This window comes from Haemaphysalis longicornis, unplaced genomic scaffold (genome assembly GCF_048455015.1).
Source record: "Haemaphysalis longicornis isolate Haplotype H1 unplaced genomic scaffold, Haemaphysalis longicornis Haplotype H1 scaffold_3, whole genome shotgun sequence".
NCBI classification, from domain to species: domain Eukaryota; kingdom Metazoa; phylum Arthropoda; class Arachnida; order Ixodida; family Ixodidae; genus Haemaphysalis; species Haemaphysalis longicornis.
The window spans coordinates 108,565,303-108,582,801 of NW_027526335.1; the positions used below are offsets into that span (position 1 = coordinate 108,565,303).

Below are 17,499 nucleotides of genomic sequence, written 5' to 3' on the forward strand. Positions count from 1 at the left end.
AGGTGTGGGCGTTTCTCCATTTCATAGAATGCTTAATTAAAGCGTTCGCTTTAGATAACCCAACACTGCTTGCAGCACGTACTCGAGCTGAGCGATAGGAGTGGTTGGTAGAATTTGTGACTCGTAAAACCCTCTATTGCATTGTAATTTATTAGGTATATTGTTATTTTTTTATTAACAGGTGTGATTGCGAAGGCTTATGTTTTTTATGTTTCAGGAAATATTTAAATCAATCTGACAGAAGTCGTTAAACTATAAGGACGATGTGAAATGTGGTAAATGTTGATAAACGGCTGCTAAAGTTCTGAGGAAAAGCGACCGTTTCATGAAATTGGACAACTACGACAAGGCAAAAGGAAGATCGGAATTTTGCTTGTACCAGTCAGCTTCATTGGGACCAGTGTCAAAGAAATACCACGATGAGTGATTCGCCTCCAGTTCGGGCCGGGGGTGTCTCGCGGCCAGTGTTGTCGATTGCCGTCGTACGACACACTTTATAAATTGTTTAATGGTACCCCTTAATAGAAGTGAACAATAGTAGAATGGGAACGTGCGTGACGGAAGTTCTATGTGCAGTAATGTTTTCAACCGCTAATACTGTAGCTATATTTACAGCGTATAATTTCCTCTGTAAAGTTGCGAGTGACTGAGAATGAATTTCTGAACATTTCAATTGGATAATTTGCCATTACTATTTCACAATTGGTTATTAGGGCTTCATTTTAGTCCATACAAGTATATTTTTTGTTTTGCGTGGCCATAAACATAGCGCACCAATTTATGGAGCGATTCAGGTGTTTGAAAACGAAGCCCGGAGCATAAAGGTAGTGAGCCTGGTAACTACTCTTCCGTAGAGAATTTCTAACTGGCTAAAGCGTGACCGCACAAGAACATGTGCTTGTTAATCTTCGGCGGCTGCAATTTCTCTGATTGTGGTTAAAGCGAAACACGCTAGTGTGCCTGGATAGTATGAGTGTACCTAAATTATTCAGTACTCCTGGAGGGCGCTGCGCAGTGGGCACCAGATCTGGCACTAACACTCAAAATCCATATTTGTACTTTGATTTTGAAGAGTTAAAGCTTTGTAAGCAGCTGTAAAAATCCTGCACATAAGAGAAGCAATCTGTGATGTGGCTGGAAAGAAATTTACAAATAGTAGACAGTTAAAAACACACAGAGTGATAGTAATGGCCGAGAAATGTTTTTTCTAGACTCTTCTGTGAATTATCGATAAATTTTCCCCCTCTGCATAGCTTGTACATTTGAGTCAGGCTCATGCGGCTGGCAGTTGCACAATTGGGAACTTTCCAAGAGCAGACTCGGCAAAGGTGGCATTGTCGCCCTCCCTGAAGTTGATCACACTGCTCAAGCACCCACCGGTAAGTTCTGTTCTTCGAACGATGTTTTTATGCGCAGGGTTGTCCGTTCTTTGGCTCGTGTCCCACACGCAGCGTTGTCGTTAGAAAACTCCCGCTGTTAAAAATGTATGGTCCATGTGGCCTTGGCAGCGGAATGCGTCGGAGTGCCATTGGCCCATTGCAAGAGATCTGATGTAGAACACAGAGAAAAACACATTTCTCGTTCTTTTTCCACAGAGTATTTAGAAATTCGTTTTGGGTTCGAGGAAACACGTCATTTTTTGTCCGTTAGCTTCTATGAGTAGTAAAAAAGATTGTTGATGTTTTCATAACATGCCTTATATTTTTGCAAATTCTCAGTGCTTGTTAGGCATACTTTGTGGCGTGCATTTTTGAACACTTCACAAACGCATATTTAGACCAGAACAAGCATTTTGAGAGGAGCTGGCCAGCGTCCAGTGGTAGGTGTGTCTCCTCTCGTTATCAGTATAATCATGTTCTCTTTGTCACGTCATTTTCGTCTGATTGCTGTGACTCAGAGGCTTATTCGGAGCAGCGATAACAGGATGGTTAGATGGACGCCAGCGCTGAATGTCCGAGGAACAAGAAGGAAACTTGTGAAAAATAACAAAACACTGCATGAAGTCAGTCAGGGCCAGACCGCAGGTGTTTAAAATAGTTCTTCAAAATAAACTTGGCCTTCTGTACGAAGACGTTTCTTTAGAAACGTTTCTATAGAAATTTCACTTACGGTTTTCAAGTGTTCTCCCAATTAGCAACACCATTTTTACCTATTAACGCCTCGCCATTCGTATGGTACCATCCCGGATTGTTACTGAATGCGCTAACGTCGTTGAAAGGTTAAGTATTGCCCATTTTTACATACCTTTAATTCAAATTTAACAACCCCTCAGCTGCTACCTTAGCATCCCACCTCTTTAAAGAACTATGAAGACATCATAGAACTTTGGTTTAATAAAAAGCGTGTGTGTTATAGTACCCCAAGCACTTGTAGTGCAGCAAAAGATTTCACTAAGAAAAAAAGACATTCAAAGTGTCAATGCTGCAGTGGCATCGCATGTTCTTGGACATCGGCAAACACATATTGAATACTTGAAACAGAGTTAGTGTTTTGTTTTTATATTCCATCGAAACGGAGAAAACCAACAAGAACTGGAACTGACTCTTATAGAAGTCCATGCCAAAACCGCGGCATGCCAAAAGGCCTTTGACGATTTTAATATAAATAATGCATTGCAAGCTGGGCTTCTGGGATTTTCTTACGCTCCTTATGTAACCCAATTCACAGGAACCTTCGCCCTGTTAAAAGCTTCTGGTGGTCGCATGTTGAGCGCTCCCGGTTGGTACGACGTGTCGAAGCACAAGTGCCTTCGCTTCTGGTACTTCATCGCTGGGAACGATGACGAAGCGCTGAACGTCACACGACTAGCCAGACGAGGTGGACAACCCACCATTTGGTGTGGAACGAAGGCTGATGCCCCTATGGCGCGTTGGTACTCTGCTGCAGCTGCTTTGACAGGTTCGCCCGGAAGCACAATGGTAAGTGAGCCACAAGAAACTGGGAGTTAAAGGGGGCCTGAGATGGATTTAAAAGTGTTTTTGTTTGTGTCAGAAATCTACGTTATAGTTCTTGTAGAAACAAGTCCCAAAATAGTAAGCATATTCGCTCACGCTAACAAAAGTTATTACCCCGACGAGACACAACTATTTGTTGGCTCGGCGGCTTGCGATGACGACATAGTCCGACCTCGTCCGAGGCGAAGCACTCATTTCATGGTTGGCCGCCGGAATGTCCGCGATTTTTGACGGCGGCGGTTTGGTTTAGAGCGTCGTCGTTACCATGGTTACTTCAGCGAGTGGGTCGCACATGAGACGACGACGTCCTTTTTTTTTTTAAGCTACCTTTTCAGTCTTTACGGACTTTGGGCAAGAGATACTGGTGATTGCGGAAGTCGACCTTGCATGCGCGAGAGTTTCCGTGAACGGTAACTTATTTTTACCGTCGCAACATAGCGATACAGAGGCTAGAATTTCTACCGACTGTAGTAGCGAGTCCCCTGCGCCGGCGAAATGTACGCTCGCGTTTTGAGTAGATTACCGGAAAGTTCCGAGTGAACGCCTTCCCCCGAAACATCGCCCACCGGCCCTTTTACGGGTGAAATATTCAATTTACTGAAAGACGCGCGCGCCCACCCCGTAAAATCCATGGCTTTAGCGCCGATGAGTGAACAAAACAAACCCGAATCATCTCTTCATGTGTAGATGCGGTCACTTATTCGTCCTTTCCGCGCTTGACCCGAAATTTCGGTCATCTCGTATTTTTCACTTGATATCACTGTACTTAAATTTGGGTGGGCGTTCTTCTGGAACTTTACGGTACAGCAAATGCGCTGTGCTCTGCGCTTCATGCAAGCAATCTTAGTTGATGTTCTTTACTACATTCTTGCTAAATGATGATCAGGAGCACAATAAATGACAATTTTTTTTAGAATGAGCGAGCAAAATTTCCGCCCCTACTCCAGCTTCCCACGCTTTTAATGGTTCATATGCCTTTATGAACTAGCATAGCTCTTTTATGCTTTCAAAATCGTCTTGGGCAAGGTAATATACGTAACTGCGGAATCATTACAATATATCTTACTCATTTTATATCGAAATATTTAGCGGTGGCGTGAATTCTGGTTAATGCAATACTTGGTCCTAATTATTCCCACTAGATGGCGGCGTCAACGTCATGTTTTCGATTTTTTAAGCTCTACAGTAGAAGTATACGGCTCTTTTAAAAAAAATTATTGTATTGTGAGAGTTCAATCTAAGACGTCTAAGATTCAAGCCATTTCAAGCGTAAGCGAACAGTTCTGGGCAACAAACGTTTGTGTCATTTGCTTTGCGACAAATTCGCCAGATGTCGCTACTCGGCAGAGCCGGTAAGCCGGAATGCAGAAACCGCAGAGTGCAATCCTTTCGTTTTCAGCGGCAAACGGCTACTCTTGCTTCATTTAACACGGTAAACGGTAAAGCGCGCTAAGGACACTAGGCAACAGGTTCATTCAGAAGGCCGGTGCAGCAAACCACACTTTCTGGGATCATGACTTGAAGGGAAGCAATGAAATGAAACTCTTTGGCAGTTGTCGTTACGGGATGAGCATGCTCTTGCCCTTGTCGCGACCGCCGCAGAGAATCAGCTGCGACAGCGTTTGGGCTTGAACTGATTTATACAGCCCGCGTGAGCGCACTTGAGCGTGCGCCTCGTGATCACGAGCAGTGCCCGGCGTCGTCCAAGCGCTGCGTGCGGAGCTCCTCCTCCGTCGTCGGCGCGGCGCTCCGCGCCGTTCGTTACCACCTCTGAAACAACGTCGAGGATACGCTCGAAACACAGATGGTGCAAAGAATCCTTTCGGGTACAGCGTCCAAGGAAGCAAATGCAAAGAAAACTGATGATACTCTAACACCAGACACGGAGCGCTGAGCGATCACGCTGGCTGCAAGCGTCGTTGCTGCTGCGCTCACTGTATCCTTCCGCCCTTCCGCCGAGAACGGAGGAGCGTCAAGCCCGGTTTGGCCCGGTGTGTAAGTGCTTTACACTCCGGTATAAAACAAACATGTGTGACTGTGTAAAAGCACCCACACACAAAAGATGTTTTTTGTAGCTTTCTGATGTTTTTACGCTAGTAAAAAATTGATTAAATCAAGAGCGCACAAACACGTCACGATTAGTTCAAGAAATAGCCGTTGCGCTCCGATACCATCGACCCCCCAAAAACCCCCATCTCAGGGGCCCTTTAAAGTGCATGTGTTAATTAAACCAGCAGTTTCTCTTTTTTCGCGGAATTTGTAATTGTATCAAAACTTAATGAATGATGAGCCTAAACAGACACACGGAAAAGGGCACCAACACATAACGGGTAATTCGCCTCCAGAATATATAGAAACAAACAGCGACCCATTGTCAGTTGTGCGAAAGTTTGATACAGATATCAATACAGAGCCACTTCAGGGTTGATTTCGTAAAATGCGGGAGTTAACATCAAACCGCTTGATTATAAGCAAGTATTTTAAGTCCCCTGCATCATTACTATTCCTCTTTTTGCCGTGAATATGCCAAACAATAGCAATTTCTTTTTGTTCATCCCCAATTATATTCATGACTGGAACCCGCTACGTCGGCTCGCTTCACGGGCCTACGACAGTCATAGTCTGGAGTTTTTCACACATAATTTTTAAGTTTTGGTAACATTTATTGGCAGGATCTTTGTTTGGCAACCTTCACCTGTAATGTACCAATTTCTTAAAATGTTGCTAGCGCTGTGTTGCGTTTGAATTGTCCCGTGATGTGCACACTCCTAGTAAAGACGCATTGTTGCAGTCACGGAGAGTTCCACGGGAAAGTTGCTTCCCGCATAGCTTTTCAGGCATACGGTGGGGCTTTTTTAGCTATTTTTTCCCATTATGACATTAAAAAGTTCCTTGCCCAATGCTTGTTTTTTAATGTACAGCGTGGGGGTTTTCTATCGTTTGGAGTATTTGTATAACGTTCGTTTTGCGTCCCTTTTGAATTCCTGATCCCCGGGAAGCTTTTGATATGGTTCAGAAAAACGGCGGGGCCTTTCTATATTTGCAATGTATTATTTTTCAGAAATGTTGTAATTTATTCTGGTGAACCAGAAAGAAGCAGCTTTACTTATTCGATCTTGTTTCTTATGCTCTTTGTTGGCTTCACTGATTTGATCCGTACAGCACATGTGAAGTCTGGCGCCAAGGGATCAATATACCTTTAAGTTTACTAAACTGTCACCATTTGTACTCCAAGCTTTGGCTGAATATTCAATTGTCCTTGGCACAACGCCAATAACTGCACGCGATGCAGAGTGCAGGATTGGATAACAAATTCAATATTGCGCACAGCGACTAACGTTCGAGTAAAATTCAACTACCGTTTGTTTCTTTTCTCTAATGATGCAAATTTACACCCTTATAGCGTTGAATTCCCTTTACTTCGCTAATTGTCTTGTTTTTACGAAGATGCAAGGTGTACAGCCTGGGCCGTCCCTGTCGTTTACGCTATCGTTTATTCGTTCCTTTCCGGATTTCTTTCATTTATTCTTCGGATTTAGGGGGAGATGTGTAAGATGCAAATTTTTGATTTTGTCAGATCATTTTTCTAAAAATTGTATTTTTTCTTTGGTTCTAATTTTCTGGTTTTACAAAATTCGGTCGGGCCAGTAATCTCTATTTACGCTATTATAACGCTTAAAGGTGTCGCTTCCGCCAAATATGCATTTTTGTGGAAAGTCAGGGCTTTACACGGTTCGCGATTTTCGCTATTTTTAATTCGTATTTTGAACATTTTAGATCAAAGCTGGTAGCCTTTTGTTGGTTGGAAAATTTTATGCCGTAAGCGAAAAACCGAGGTAGGACCCAGAAGTCCTCGCCCAAGACGTCTAGCACATGCGTCAGGCTAATCAGGCGTGCAGCAGAAAAAAAATTCCCTCGCACTTCCCCGAGGGGGAGAGTGTGTAAGTGCGAATGCACGGTCGTTGATTGCGCGATTACGGTGGATATCGTGATCTTAATGAGTAGTCGAGAGATTACACACACGCACACAACTACAAAGAAAGATATTTCACTCGTTATTGCTGGTACCGTTGCCCGGTCCGCCATCATCGTTATCGAGATGCAGGAACAGCGACCGCTCTCGACGACGGCGCGCGCTCGACTAATACCACAGAACAGGGAGGATTTTAGAGAAGCAAAGGTCTAGCTTTGCCTGTAGTGCCAGAAAAAGCGTAGTGGCGGCGTCGTGAACTACCCAGTACGCCCGCTTGATGGCGCTGTAAACACGGCTTTGTAAACATGGCGGATGCTTTTTGCACAGGCCGCTTGAGCTCCTTAATAACATGGCTGCCCTCGGACGGCGGCCGCCGGCTCGCTGCTCCACGGCCGGACTCGACTCTCCTCCTCCCGCGCGCGAAAGGGGCGTCGAGTCCGGCCGTGGCTGCTCCTGCTGGTTCCTGGCTGGCACGCTGGTCGCGTGTTTACTTGCGCCGCGCTAGTGAAGTGATGTTACGCCAGGTGACCAGATGGCCTCGACTGGCACAGACCACAGTGAGCAGCAAGTGAGAACAAATCGTTTATTGACATCCGCAAGTTTACAGAGGCCAGGACATCATTTCATTTCGATCGCTGCAATTGTACGTCGCTTTCATGACAACATTTTTTTTTTGCCATAACAACTCGTTCACTTGCGCTAAGATTTCGAACGAAGGGCACGAATGAGGTATTGACGGCGACAACGGTTTCGTTTGCACCGTCTTTCTAGCGGAGTGCATAACACTCACCTTCTGTTGGAAGAATCAAATATTCTGGCCTCGACAGCTGTCTTCCGATGCGGAATTTCCCACATTTGTCACTCAACAAGCACTCAATTCCCGTGTTTTGCCAGTCCTCTCAACAACTGATGGATGCAAAAGCACATAACAGCAATAACAGTCACGAAACCAGTGCTCCGCGCACATAGAAACGGTGGGCCGTTGCAGCGGTTTCAATTTGAATTGGCGGCTTTGTGGTTGCGAATTCAGAAACGAGGTGGTGCACCAGTCGGCTGTTCGTAAAAAGTTGCGTACATTTTTGCTCAATGGATGTTTGATGTGGAACTTGTTAATAATATTTTTAAATAACACATTGTAAGCGAACTGCGTGGGCTCTTTGAGTCACGGAATTAATGTTTTGTATTCTATACCAAAAGTAACCTTTCGCTTGCGCCGTCTGGTGGGCTTGATGGTCGAAAACAGCGCTTTAGGTTGGTCAGGTGGGGCGTCGATTTTTACGCCGCCTATAGGGAAACCAGGGAACGTCCAAGCTTGCGAGCCCTGCTAATACCCTCCCGCGGCACGCGGCCGCGACACGAGCGCCCTCACGCGTCGCGCCCGCCGTTACGGCGAGGGCTACACGAGCGCCCTCACGCGTCGGAATGCGGAGCGCCCGCTACGCGAGCGAAAGCTCTCCCGCCCGAAGTGGAGAGGAGGCGCCCAACACCTGCAGTCACTGAGCTGAGAGAGGAGGAGGAGAGTAGCGCGCGCCCATCTCCCCCCGTTGCTAGGGAAGACGAGGAGCGCGCGCACCCGCAGCTGTTGCTATGCGGACGACGGCGGCGGACGATTCAGGCTCGCTTAAGAAGTGCATTCGCACTGAAAAAAATTTTTCCTGACATATACATGTAAGGAAAAAATTCGTTAAAGCAAGCATCGAAACAGCATGATAGATGATAAGGCGCCGTAAAACAATGGCACCCCTCTATGTGTTCTGGTAAAGATTAAGTTTGCAGCTTCCCTCAAAGAGGGAAAGGGTTGAGGTCACTCGAGGGCTAGCGCATGCGACAGGCTAGAGAGGACCCCGCAGTTTTCGCCGAGGACGCCAAGCGCATGCGTCAGGAGCCAGCATTCGCCCCAAAGAAGCCGAGTGCAAGCGACAAGACCGCCAAGACAACGAGGAATATTCTACGCCCTCCCCCATCAGCATGTGTGGTGGCTTAGAACAGCTGCGCTGGACCTCCACTTTCTGAGGGCGGATGATAACCATTGTTGTTCTGTAGAATTTTTACTGCCAAGCAGTATACCAGTAACCAGCCAAGGAAATTTTCGTGTCCGCGTCAGCAGAAAAAATTACTCCCACCTCCCCACGCGGGAACCCCTGTTTAGATGCGACGCATAGGGGGTTCCGTTGTTGTTTCCGTTAGGTTGATTCTCCCATCGCGTGAAACGCGCCGTGAACCCCCTGCCGCGGCTATGACGCAACGTGGCGCGGCTATGACGCAACACAATCCAACACAATCCACTTTAATCCAATCCAATCCAATGCCCCTCGCGAGAGAGTGTTCGCTATCGGAGAGGAGAGAGGGTGAGCGGCGGAGAGCGCAGCTCGCGCGGCGAGGAGAATGGGGGAGGGGTGTGGACGGGCAACGACAACGCCGTATGGAGGGACAAGGCGAGTGAATGAGATGCCGTCACATCTAAAACTCCCACGCTACTACTGGCTACACAAACAAACATTCATGGCTACTACTGGCTACGACCCTAGCTACACAAATTACTGGCACCGCCAGGGATCGAGCCTGGGCCCGCATAGAGAAGAGGAGCAAGAGCCCGCCGTCTTGCCGATTAAACTACGCCCCACATGGAGGCTGAAGAGGCAGATGGTGGTTTGGATTCAGCGTTTGGGGAGGTGGAGGGCGCTCTTTCGCCCCGAGCCGTAGGATTTAAAGGTATCACAGAGGAAGTGGACTTCAAGGCTGTCGAGGGGACGAAAAGAAGATTAGAATGCTGGTGGACGAAAAGCAGAGAGGGAAATATTGCCTAGGACAGTTACCACTTGTAACAGAAAAAAAAAAAGTATTTTGTGCCTAATAGGCTTTTTGTGCCTGCCCTAAGCAGCGCTAGTATTGAACCAAAAGTGTAAAACATAGGTATATTAGTCTTTTTTGGTAAGATGACATGTCATCACCCCGATACAAAGGGGAAACCAATAGAAATCATCATCATCATCAGCATTAAACAAGAGTGAGGGGAAAGCAGTGAGAGAGTTGACTCGGTGGTGGTGCTACTTTATTAGGAAAGCAGGGAAGATTAAAGAACTGGGAATATTGTTGAACTCAACGGGGTGTTCACCCTCATACAACCCAGTCCAGGAAAGGGAAGTGGGTGTTTCAGAGGATAGGAAGAGAGAAAGAGAGGGAAGAAGGAGGTGGGTGGGGGTCAGTCTGTGTCGCAGAGAATTGACGCCAAAGACACGCGTGTCGCCCTCCTTCCCACCCTTCCAAAGACGCTAAAAGTGGCCTCCATAAACAGCGCGTGCCGGCATGTGCGACGTGAAAGCAAGTAAAAAAGAACACACCTCCCCCTCGCGCTGTTCCAGCCAGTTGGCGCGCGGGTACTGCGAAGGCAGAAAATTGTAATTTCACTCTATAAGCCTCCGTTCAATCCACCAATAGAGGAGTGAGTCAGCGAGGCGAAGAGGGTGATCGGTGGTAGTAGTGAGAGGGTGCCACGTGTGTGAATTCAAGTGACGCCGTATGGGTAATCGTTGTGGGTGTCGTTTACAGCTTCAGCTTCGCAGTCCAACCGCCTTCACAGCGTGGATTGGAGGCAATTTTTTTTCGTTTATTGTTGTGTTTTAGGGCTATTTTTTATTTAGTTAGATGAGCTTTGTAAGAAAGCTTCTGGTTTTATTTCTGATTTTTTGGTTTTTCAAAATTCTGTCCGGCCTATTGCCTCCATTTGCTCTATTATGACGATTAAAGGTATTGCTTTCACTAAATATGCATCTTTCTGGGAGTGAAGGGCGTCGAATGGTCCTGGCTGGGAGCGGCACTCGGCAAAGAATGCTGTGCATTAAAACGACAATGATGGGGGACGCGAAAGTTTGCAAACTTAAGTCCAGCACCAAATGAGCCATCGCAGAAGCTTGCGGATCCTACAGGTCGGGATTATGGCGTAAGACTGTGCACTGTTTATGCGAACACCTGTTCCTTATCGGGACAGTTTACTGCAGTGCGACAGTACTCTCTAATGCTTTACTCACACGGACATTCCATTGCTTTCCCTAGCGGTGAACTGTCGTCGTCTTTAGACAAAGGGGTGCATTTTTGGTCTAATTTTGCGCGTCCATGCACCATTGCACAAATATAACTTCTTCGACCGTGCTGGAATGGCGCTGCCGGAAAGTCGTCGGCGTCATAACGCGAAGGACCCAGGTGTAATCGGACCACGGAAAGCATTTTAATTTTTACGCACTTCCCCCCACCCCCCCCGACGATCATCATCGTCACAAAAAGTTGGCTTTCCTGCAGAGCTTTTGGGACGGACTACATACGAAATCAGTGAGAGGCTTACAGCTTTGCGTTAAAAAAATACTGGAGGCACTTAACCATGCCTATCCGCTTTGAATACGAAACCTTATCGCAGCGGTAATGAAAGGAACCGCTCATGGTCATGTATGAAGTATGCTTCACCGCGGTTAAGTGCGCTCCTCTAACTAGAAGACCTACATCAGGTAGGGGAGATATACAGTATTTAATTCATGTCTCTTCATACAGAAACTTGTGATTCTCCTCGAACAGGGAGAGGTAGAACATGCAAGAAAAAACGGATAAAGATAAAACATTTGAAAGAGAAGCGTGTAAATAAGTAATCAATTGAAAATAAAAAGAAACTGCCGGAAAGCGTGAGCGTACTCTATCTACATGACCTTCCGATTGTTTCGCTTATTTCTGTGCTGCTGCAGGGCTTTGCAAAATGACTGATCATTGCGGTGGGGCCAGACGCCCCAGTTCTGTGAGCTTATTGCGTAGCTTGCGAGTAATAATTGTCTGCAGTCTTTATCGGATATCACCTCGCTCTCGAGATCGGCAATGTTCGTTGGGACAATGGCCCTTTCGTCCCCCGAGTAATCTACCGGTTAGGACAGCGCACGTGAATCACACTCCATACAAAGCCTGCAGGAAGTCATACGCACATTTATGCCCTTAATTGGGTACATCCATGGTTGCAGAATGTAGTCATAGAGGAGAAGAGCAGGAGAATGAAGTTGCGGAGCCTTGCTCTCAATTGGATCGTAGGCCCCCGCCTTCCCTGTCTAAGCATATGGGTGCTGCCCTGCGCCTCTCATGCCAATAGTTAAGCAGCGTAAAAGCTGCAGTCAAACTTTAAATGCGATGCATGAGTTCCCTAATCACGCAGAATTATCGAGGTATACCACTAAAGGAGAGTAGTGAAACGCGGGCTTTTACGAAAAGCAGAGACCAGTCGACTGTCACGAACACGTCAATATAGGCGCGGTGGCCGTTTCGTCGCGGTATTCCGTTCCGAAATGCATGCAATCCAAACACTTCCGGTGCGGTGCTGCAGTTAAGAAAATTGGCGCAGCTTGCACTGGTGGTGCAAGGCTGGAGAAACAGCGAAGCTAGAAGTCGATCTTAGGTCGCGGGTTCGATTACCGGCCGCGGCGGTCGCTTTTCTGATGGAGGCGAAAAGCAAAAATGCCCGTGTGTACGAGATTTCGACGCACGTTAAAGATCCCCAGGTGGTCAAAATTAATCCGGAGCCCTCCACTACAGCGCGCCTCATCGCCTACGTTGCGTCGGCGCGTTAAACCCTAAAATCAATCAAATCAAGTCGACCTTGCTTCCTTCCACACTGACCACGGATCCCAGGAGAGAGGGAGCAGCCGAACCCCAGCAGTGGAAAGCCGTTTTGGACGGCACTGTAAAGGAAGCAGCAATAAAGGATGTACACCCGCCCAATTTTTTACCAATATCACGGGAGCATCGACCGTTCCGTCGATCAGCGCCGTATGATGGGGTGATACGACAAACTCGGAGAGAGTAACCGCATGCGCATTAAACAAATTCCGCTGCTGTCGTCTTCTGCTAGGCTGTTCTAAGAGCAGACAGCCACCCCCGATTTTTTTATTCGCTTATCACACTACCCTCCAAACCGCCGGTAACGGAGCGAAGAGGGCAAGTGAAAGCGAGTGGTAACAGCAGTACGCGGTGCCTGTCTGCCCTTGGAACAGCCTAGAAGACGACAAAAGCAACGGCCTTCGCTTAGTGCGCATGCGGTTACTCTCGCCGAGTTTGTCGTCGGTTATTACCCTTAATTACCCCGGTTAATTACCCCGTCATACGGCGCTGTCGGCGGAACGGTCGACGCTCCCGTGATATTGGTAAAAATTGGGCTGGTGTACATTGTTTTATTTAGGAGCAATCGTCGTAATCCCTGTTGTCGTCGTCCGACGGCACAGCCCCGTAGGGGCGAATCCTTTTGTAGAGCGCCCTCACCTCGGTGGCCGTCTTCACGTGTACATTGCGGAGGGATGGCTTGGCAGATTCGTCGTCGTTGATTTCGGCGCTGCTGAGCCGTGGCACGCCGGTCGCTACCCAACGACGACGACGATGAAGGCTGGAGCTCTTCACGTGGCGCAAGCGTATGCGCAAGCCTGGGTGACGCAGGGCGTTCCTCACGAGGCGCAAGCTCACGTGCGTTCGGTTTTGTTTTTCTAAACCTGTGCCGGGCGCCTTGCGCCGGGGGAGTTTTTTTTTCTTGGTATATTTTTTGCGAATGCTAACGGACCAAGCTGAACCTTAAGAAGTTCTTCTGTTAAAACGTGGTGGTATACCGCGATAGCGCATAAACCGATATAAACATGAACAAACCACCCTAATTTACGGAAAGAATGCGTAAAACGGACCATAAAGACCATCTCAGAGTAAAAACTCACGGGTCTAGCAGAAATTGGGGCACTGCTCGGGTCGAACCCTGGTCGTTCGCACCAAAACTACAATTCCGCCCCGAGACCAGACAGCAGGCCTCTTTAAGAAGTTGCTCAAAACAATAGAATAAGTGTTAAAAAAAAACTACTAGGTGAAACTGGGGGCTTAGAGGAAGCGGAGGGCTCGTAACGGCCAGGTAATGGAATCGCGCCGTTTCTTCAGCAATGGAAAAAGATTTCGCTTTTGTGCACCAGCTCGTTTTTACTTTAGAAGTGATGCGAAAGACATGTAAGAAGGGCGGAGGGCTGTACTTAAGCGCCCTTACTTGTCATAAACAGTCGCTGAAACACCTCACCCTCCAATGATTCTACTGAGAGCGAGGATAGGAGTTTATGCTATTACATTAAAAGTGCAGCAGTAATAATATTGGCAGAAAGAAACATACTGCTGTAACTATTGGCTCTTAATTGCAGATGGTTTTCCAAGGGTCGACATCGGGAGACCCGGGCACCGCTGTTGCAGTGGACGACATTACTCTGGCCGAAGTGGCCTGCCCTCCTCCTGGAAGCTGCTCTTTCGAAGAGGACATGTGCAACTGGTTCAACACCAGGGGTTCAGGGTACCCTCAGTGGTACAGGAGCCGGGGAGGAACCGCTTCAGAAAATTTCCGCCTCAGTACAGACCACACAATGGGCACCGCTGATGGTACGACAGCGTTCTGTCCCTTCAAAAGTCATTTTCTCTCATGAAGCTGTGAGCCAAGAGAGTACGCTAAGCATTCCAGCACTTCTATGGGGTACTTCCGTTAGTCCTTGTGTGTGGAGCACTATTGCAGAAGGTTAAAGGCCAACTGCACTCAATTTTTTTTTGTCCAAATAAGTAGTCTATGCTCTTAAAATCACCATGGCGAAATCCTTAGCTTCGTAATCACAAAGAGCGCTAGGTACCGCCGTTCAAAGTACCTCCGAGCAGACGACGTTTGCACCTGGCGGAGAGTCGCCGTAACAAGTTCCGAGCGGCCTGTGACGGAGGTTGGGGAACCTGTCCCGTGAAGCTCGCGCTTCTCCGGCGACTTGCAGGGCGCTCCGCCGGGCGCAATGATGCGTTCACCCGGGGTTTCTCTGCTACACCAGCGCGCTGTACCGGCGTCGCCATCAAATGTTTGAACTAACCGCATAGGCAGTAATATCCCCCATTTTTCTCAATGCAAAAAAAGAAAAAATGATTTGAAGCGTAACCCTATTCAGGCGCTTGCGAACGTGTTGGAGTTAGCAAAACTCTTTTTACTTGAAAATAATATTTTTACTCAAAGAAAAAAATAGCGCGAAAGAAGCACCTGCCTTACATTTGTCATTCCTATTGCACTTACCACAGAAAAAAAAGATATATTATAAATTATTGACCACTTGCACTTTCGCGTCCAATATTGGCCTCATTTTGGCTGGCCCTACGCCACCTCTATCCTTTAGACATTTCCAAAAGTTTTACGACCCAAATAGAGTTCTTGTACACGCGGCTATAAACATTTGTGCGACTTTTGTCTCGCTAGCTAAGTGAACCAAAATCAGCCTTTCTCGTAGTAACAAATACACCCGCACAAATATTGGCCATCGTATTTGGGAAGTGCGAAAACTAAACTGCTCCTCTCCTAAACAATAGATTATATTTTTGTTCGATTCCCAAGTGAAGTATTTACTTTGAGCGTTATATTTAGTTTATTTGAAAGTAAAACAACAGTACCTGTCTCTGGTTAAAGTAGAAAACAGCGGTAGATAGGAAGTGTTTTCGTGTTTTAGTGCGTCATTTAGCTCTGGAGGCGGGCTTATAGTTTCAGATCCCTTTTATAATTCGGTTCTCGATGTGCACACAGGGGAAAAAATACTGGGCCGATATTCACGAAGCTGTTTGTATGTAATGTATAGTAGAAATAGTGATTTATCTCCGCCCGCGTGCGATTTGTTCCCTTCAGAGAGGGCGACGTGGTAGCCGAGGGGTCGGCTATAATAAAAGCTGCTTTTCAATATCGTATAAGAGCAAATAGCTTTGTAAATCAGGGTCCGTTTTTTACTTGCAATGCCAAAAATTGCCATTCCGGCAGTTATTACGATGGAAAAAATTACTGTCGGGTGGTCTACTTCATCTCGATTGATAGCAACGGGATGCCGGAATTGCGCCCAACTCCATTATCATGGGCAAACGTTAGTGGAAGTTCTTCTGTGGAAATAAAAAAGCGAAACGCGGCGCTACCACGCGCATTTGAAGGCGGCTCTGAGCGGCCGCCGGCTCTGGCGCGGTCGCTTCCGTTCCCTCACGTACGTCACGTCCGGCCGCTGCTATGGCCGCCTTTTCTATTCAGTTTCGGTTCCGAAAACGCGAATGTCGCGAGCCGTTTTCGTCGCGCGCGTTGATGTTTGGAGCGCAATATTTTGCATTTCGCACCCTTTTTATATGAACTGTTAGGTGACATTATTTTTACGTTGTCGAAAATTTGAGTGCAGTTGGCCTTTAAGCGACAAATCACCGGCTTCCTCAAGCCTTAACATTGTAATAATGGCAGACGGGGAAGGTGAGTGGTAGCATGGCCTTAAAACATGCCCCGCTGTGTGCCTTCATCTGTTAGTTGAGGCCGTTGTTGTTTAGCGGTAAAATCAAAGCTCGAAGAGATTGTGCAGCATGGACAGATATTTTTTGTTGTTGAACGGCCTGATTGCGAGCCGAAGGAGGAGGGCTGTGAGGAGCAAAGTAATTGCACATGGATTATTCCTACTTTTGGACTGTTAATAGATACTTGCAGCCCTAAATTATTTTTACGAAGGCTCAGCACAGCCTTGGTATTCTGCGAAAAGTAAGACTCGTTACGAGAAATGACCAGACTCCGCACATCTATCATTGCATACATACACCTTCATTGGGCCATTTCCTTTCATCACAATTGGTGGCTTATGGATAGTCCGCAGTTCATTTTGAGATTTGCACGAGGTCATGGGTTCGATACCCTGCCGCGGCGACTGCTTTTCTGATGGAGGCGAAAAGCAAAAACGCCCGTGTGTACGAGATTTTAGCGCACGTTAAAGATCGATCCGAGGTGGTCAAAATTAATCCCGAGCCTTCCACTACAGCGCACCTCATCGCCTGCGTTGCGTCGGCGCGTTAAACCTTACAACCGATCAATCAATCAATCAATCAATCAATCAATCAATCAATCAATCAATCAATCAATCAATCAATCAATCAATCAATCAATCAATCAATTTTGAGATTTTCCTTTTGTTCAAAGGAAAATTGCTAGATCAGTGTCTGTAATTTTAGTTGTAATTTTCTGGCTATGACCGCGGAACATATAACGCTGTGTAGTCAGTCACTTTTTCGTATCGCCTGGAGCACTGCAGGACAAAGCCAGAGTTTTCTTGGACTGAGATTTAACCTGCAGAAAGTGTATTTGCAGACTATAAAAAAAGCTCGAAACGGAAGTCGGGGCAAATTGTTCACCATAGTCTGAAGCCATTCAGAACAGTAGATTTGACAACATTCAGGACGATTTAAAGTTCTCGCATAACTTTTCTGGCACATTCGGATGTTCGAGTGATTGTTGAAGTTGGTTTGATTATCATTGAACTCGCAAGTCTCTTGCATTTTATTGCATCGGCTCAGCGAAAGACGAAAGACAAGCGTTGAAGAATGAGATAGGGCAGATACATTTAAAAAAAATCGTTATGTCGGCTGGACATAGCGGTGTCGCAACGTTACTCGTGCAAAAACTAACAGCTGAAAAACAGGTATTTTTGGAAATACCCGATGAAAGGTAAGTTGGACCAGATTAGTTTAAAAAATAAAAATTTTCTCTTACTTTTCCGT

General features: G+C 46.7%; 1 protein-coding gene across 2 annotated transcripts in view; it reads left to right on the plus strand.

Moving 5' to 3' along the window:
- LOC144175009 (apical endosomal glycoprotein-like) overlaps positions 1 to 17,499 on the plus strand; it is a 58,232-nt gene that overhangs the window by 15,603 nt on the left and 25,130 nt on the right. For both annotated transcript variants that reach the window (XM_077704015.1, XM_077704016.1), the window contains exons 11-13: positions 1,254 to 1,379; positions 2,668 to 2,918; positions 14,118 to 14,349. In XM_077704015.1, the coding sequence (XP_077560141.1) occupies positions 1,254 to 1,379; positions 2,668 to 2,918; positions 14,118 to 14,349 (609 nt within the window). The remainder of the gene's footprint in view (positions 1 to 1,253; positions 1,380 to 2,667; positions 2,919 to 14,117; positions 14,350 to 17,499) is intronic.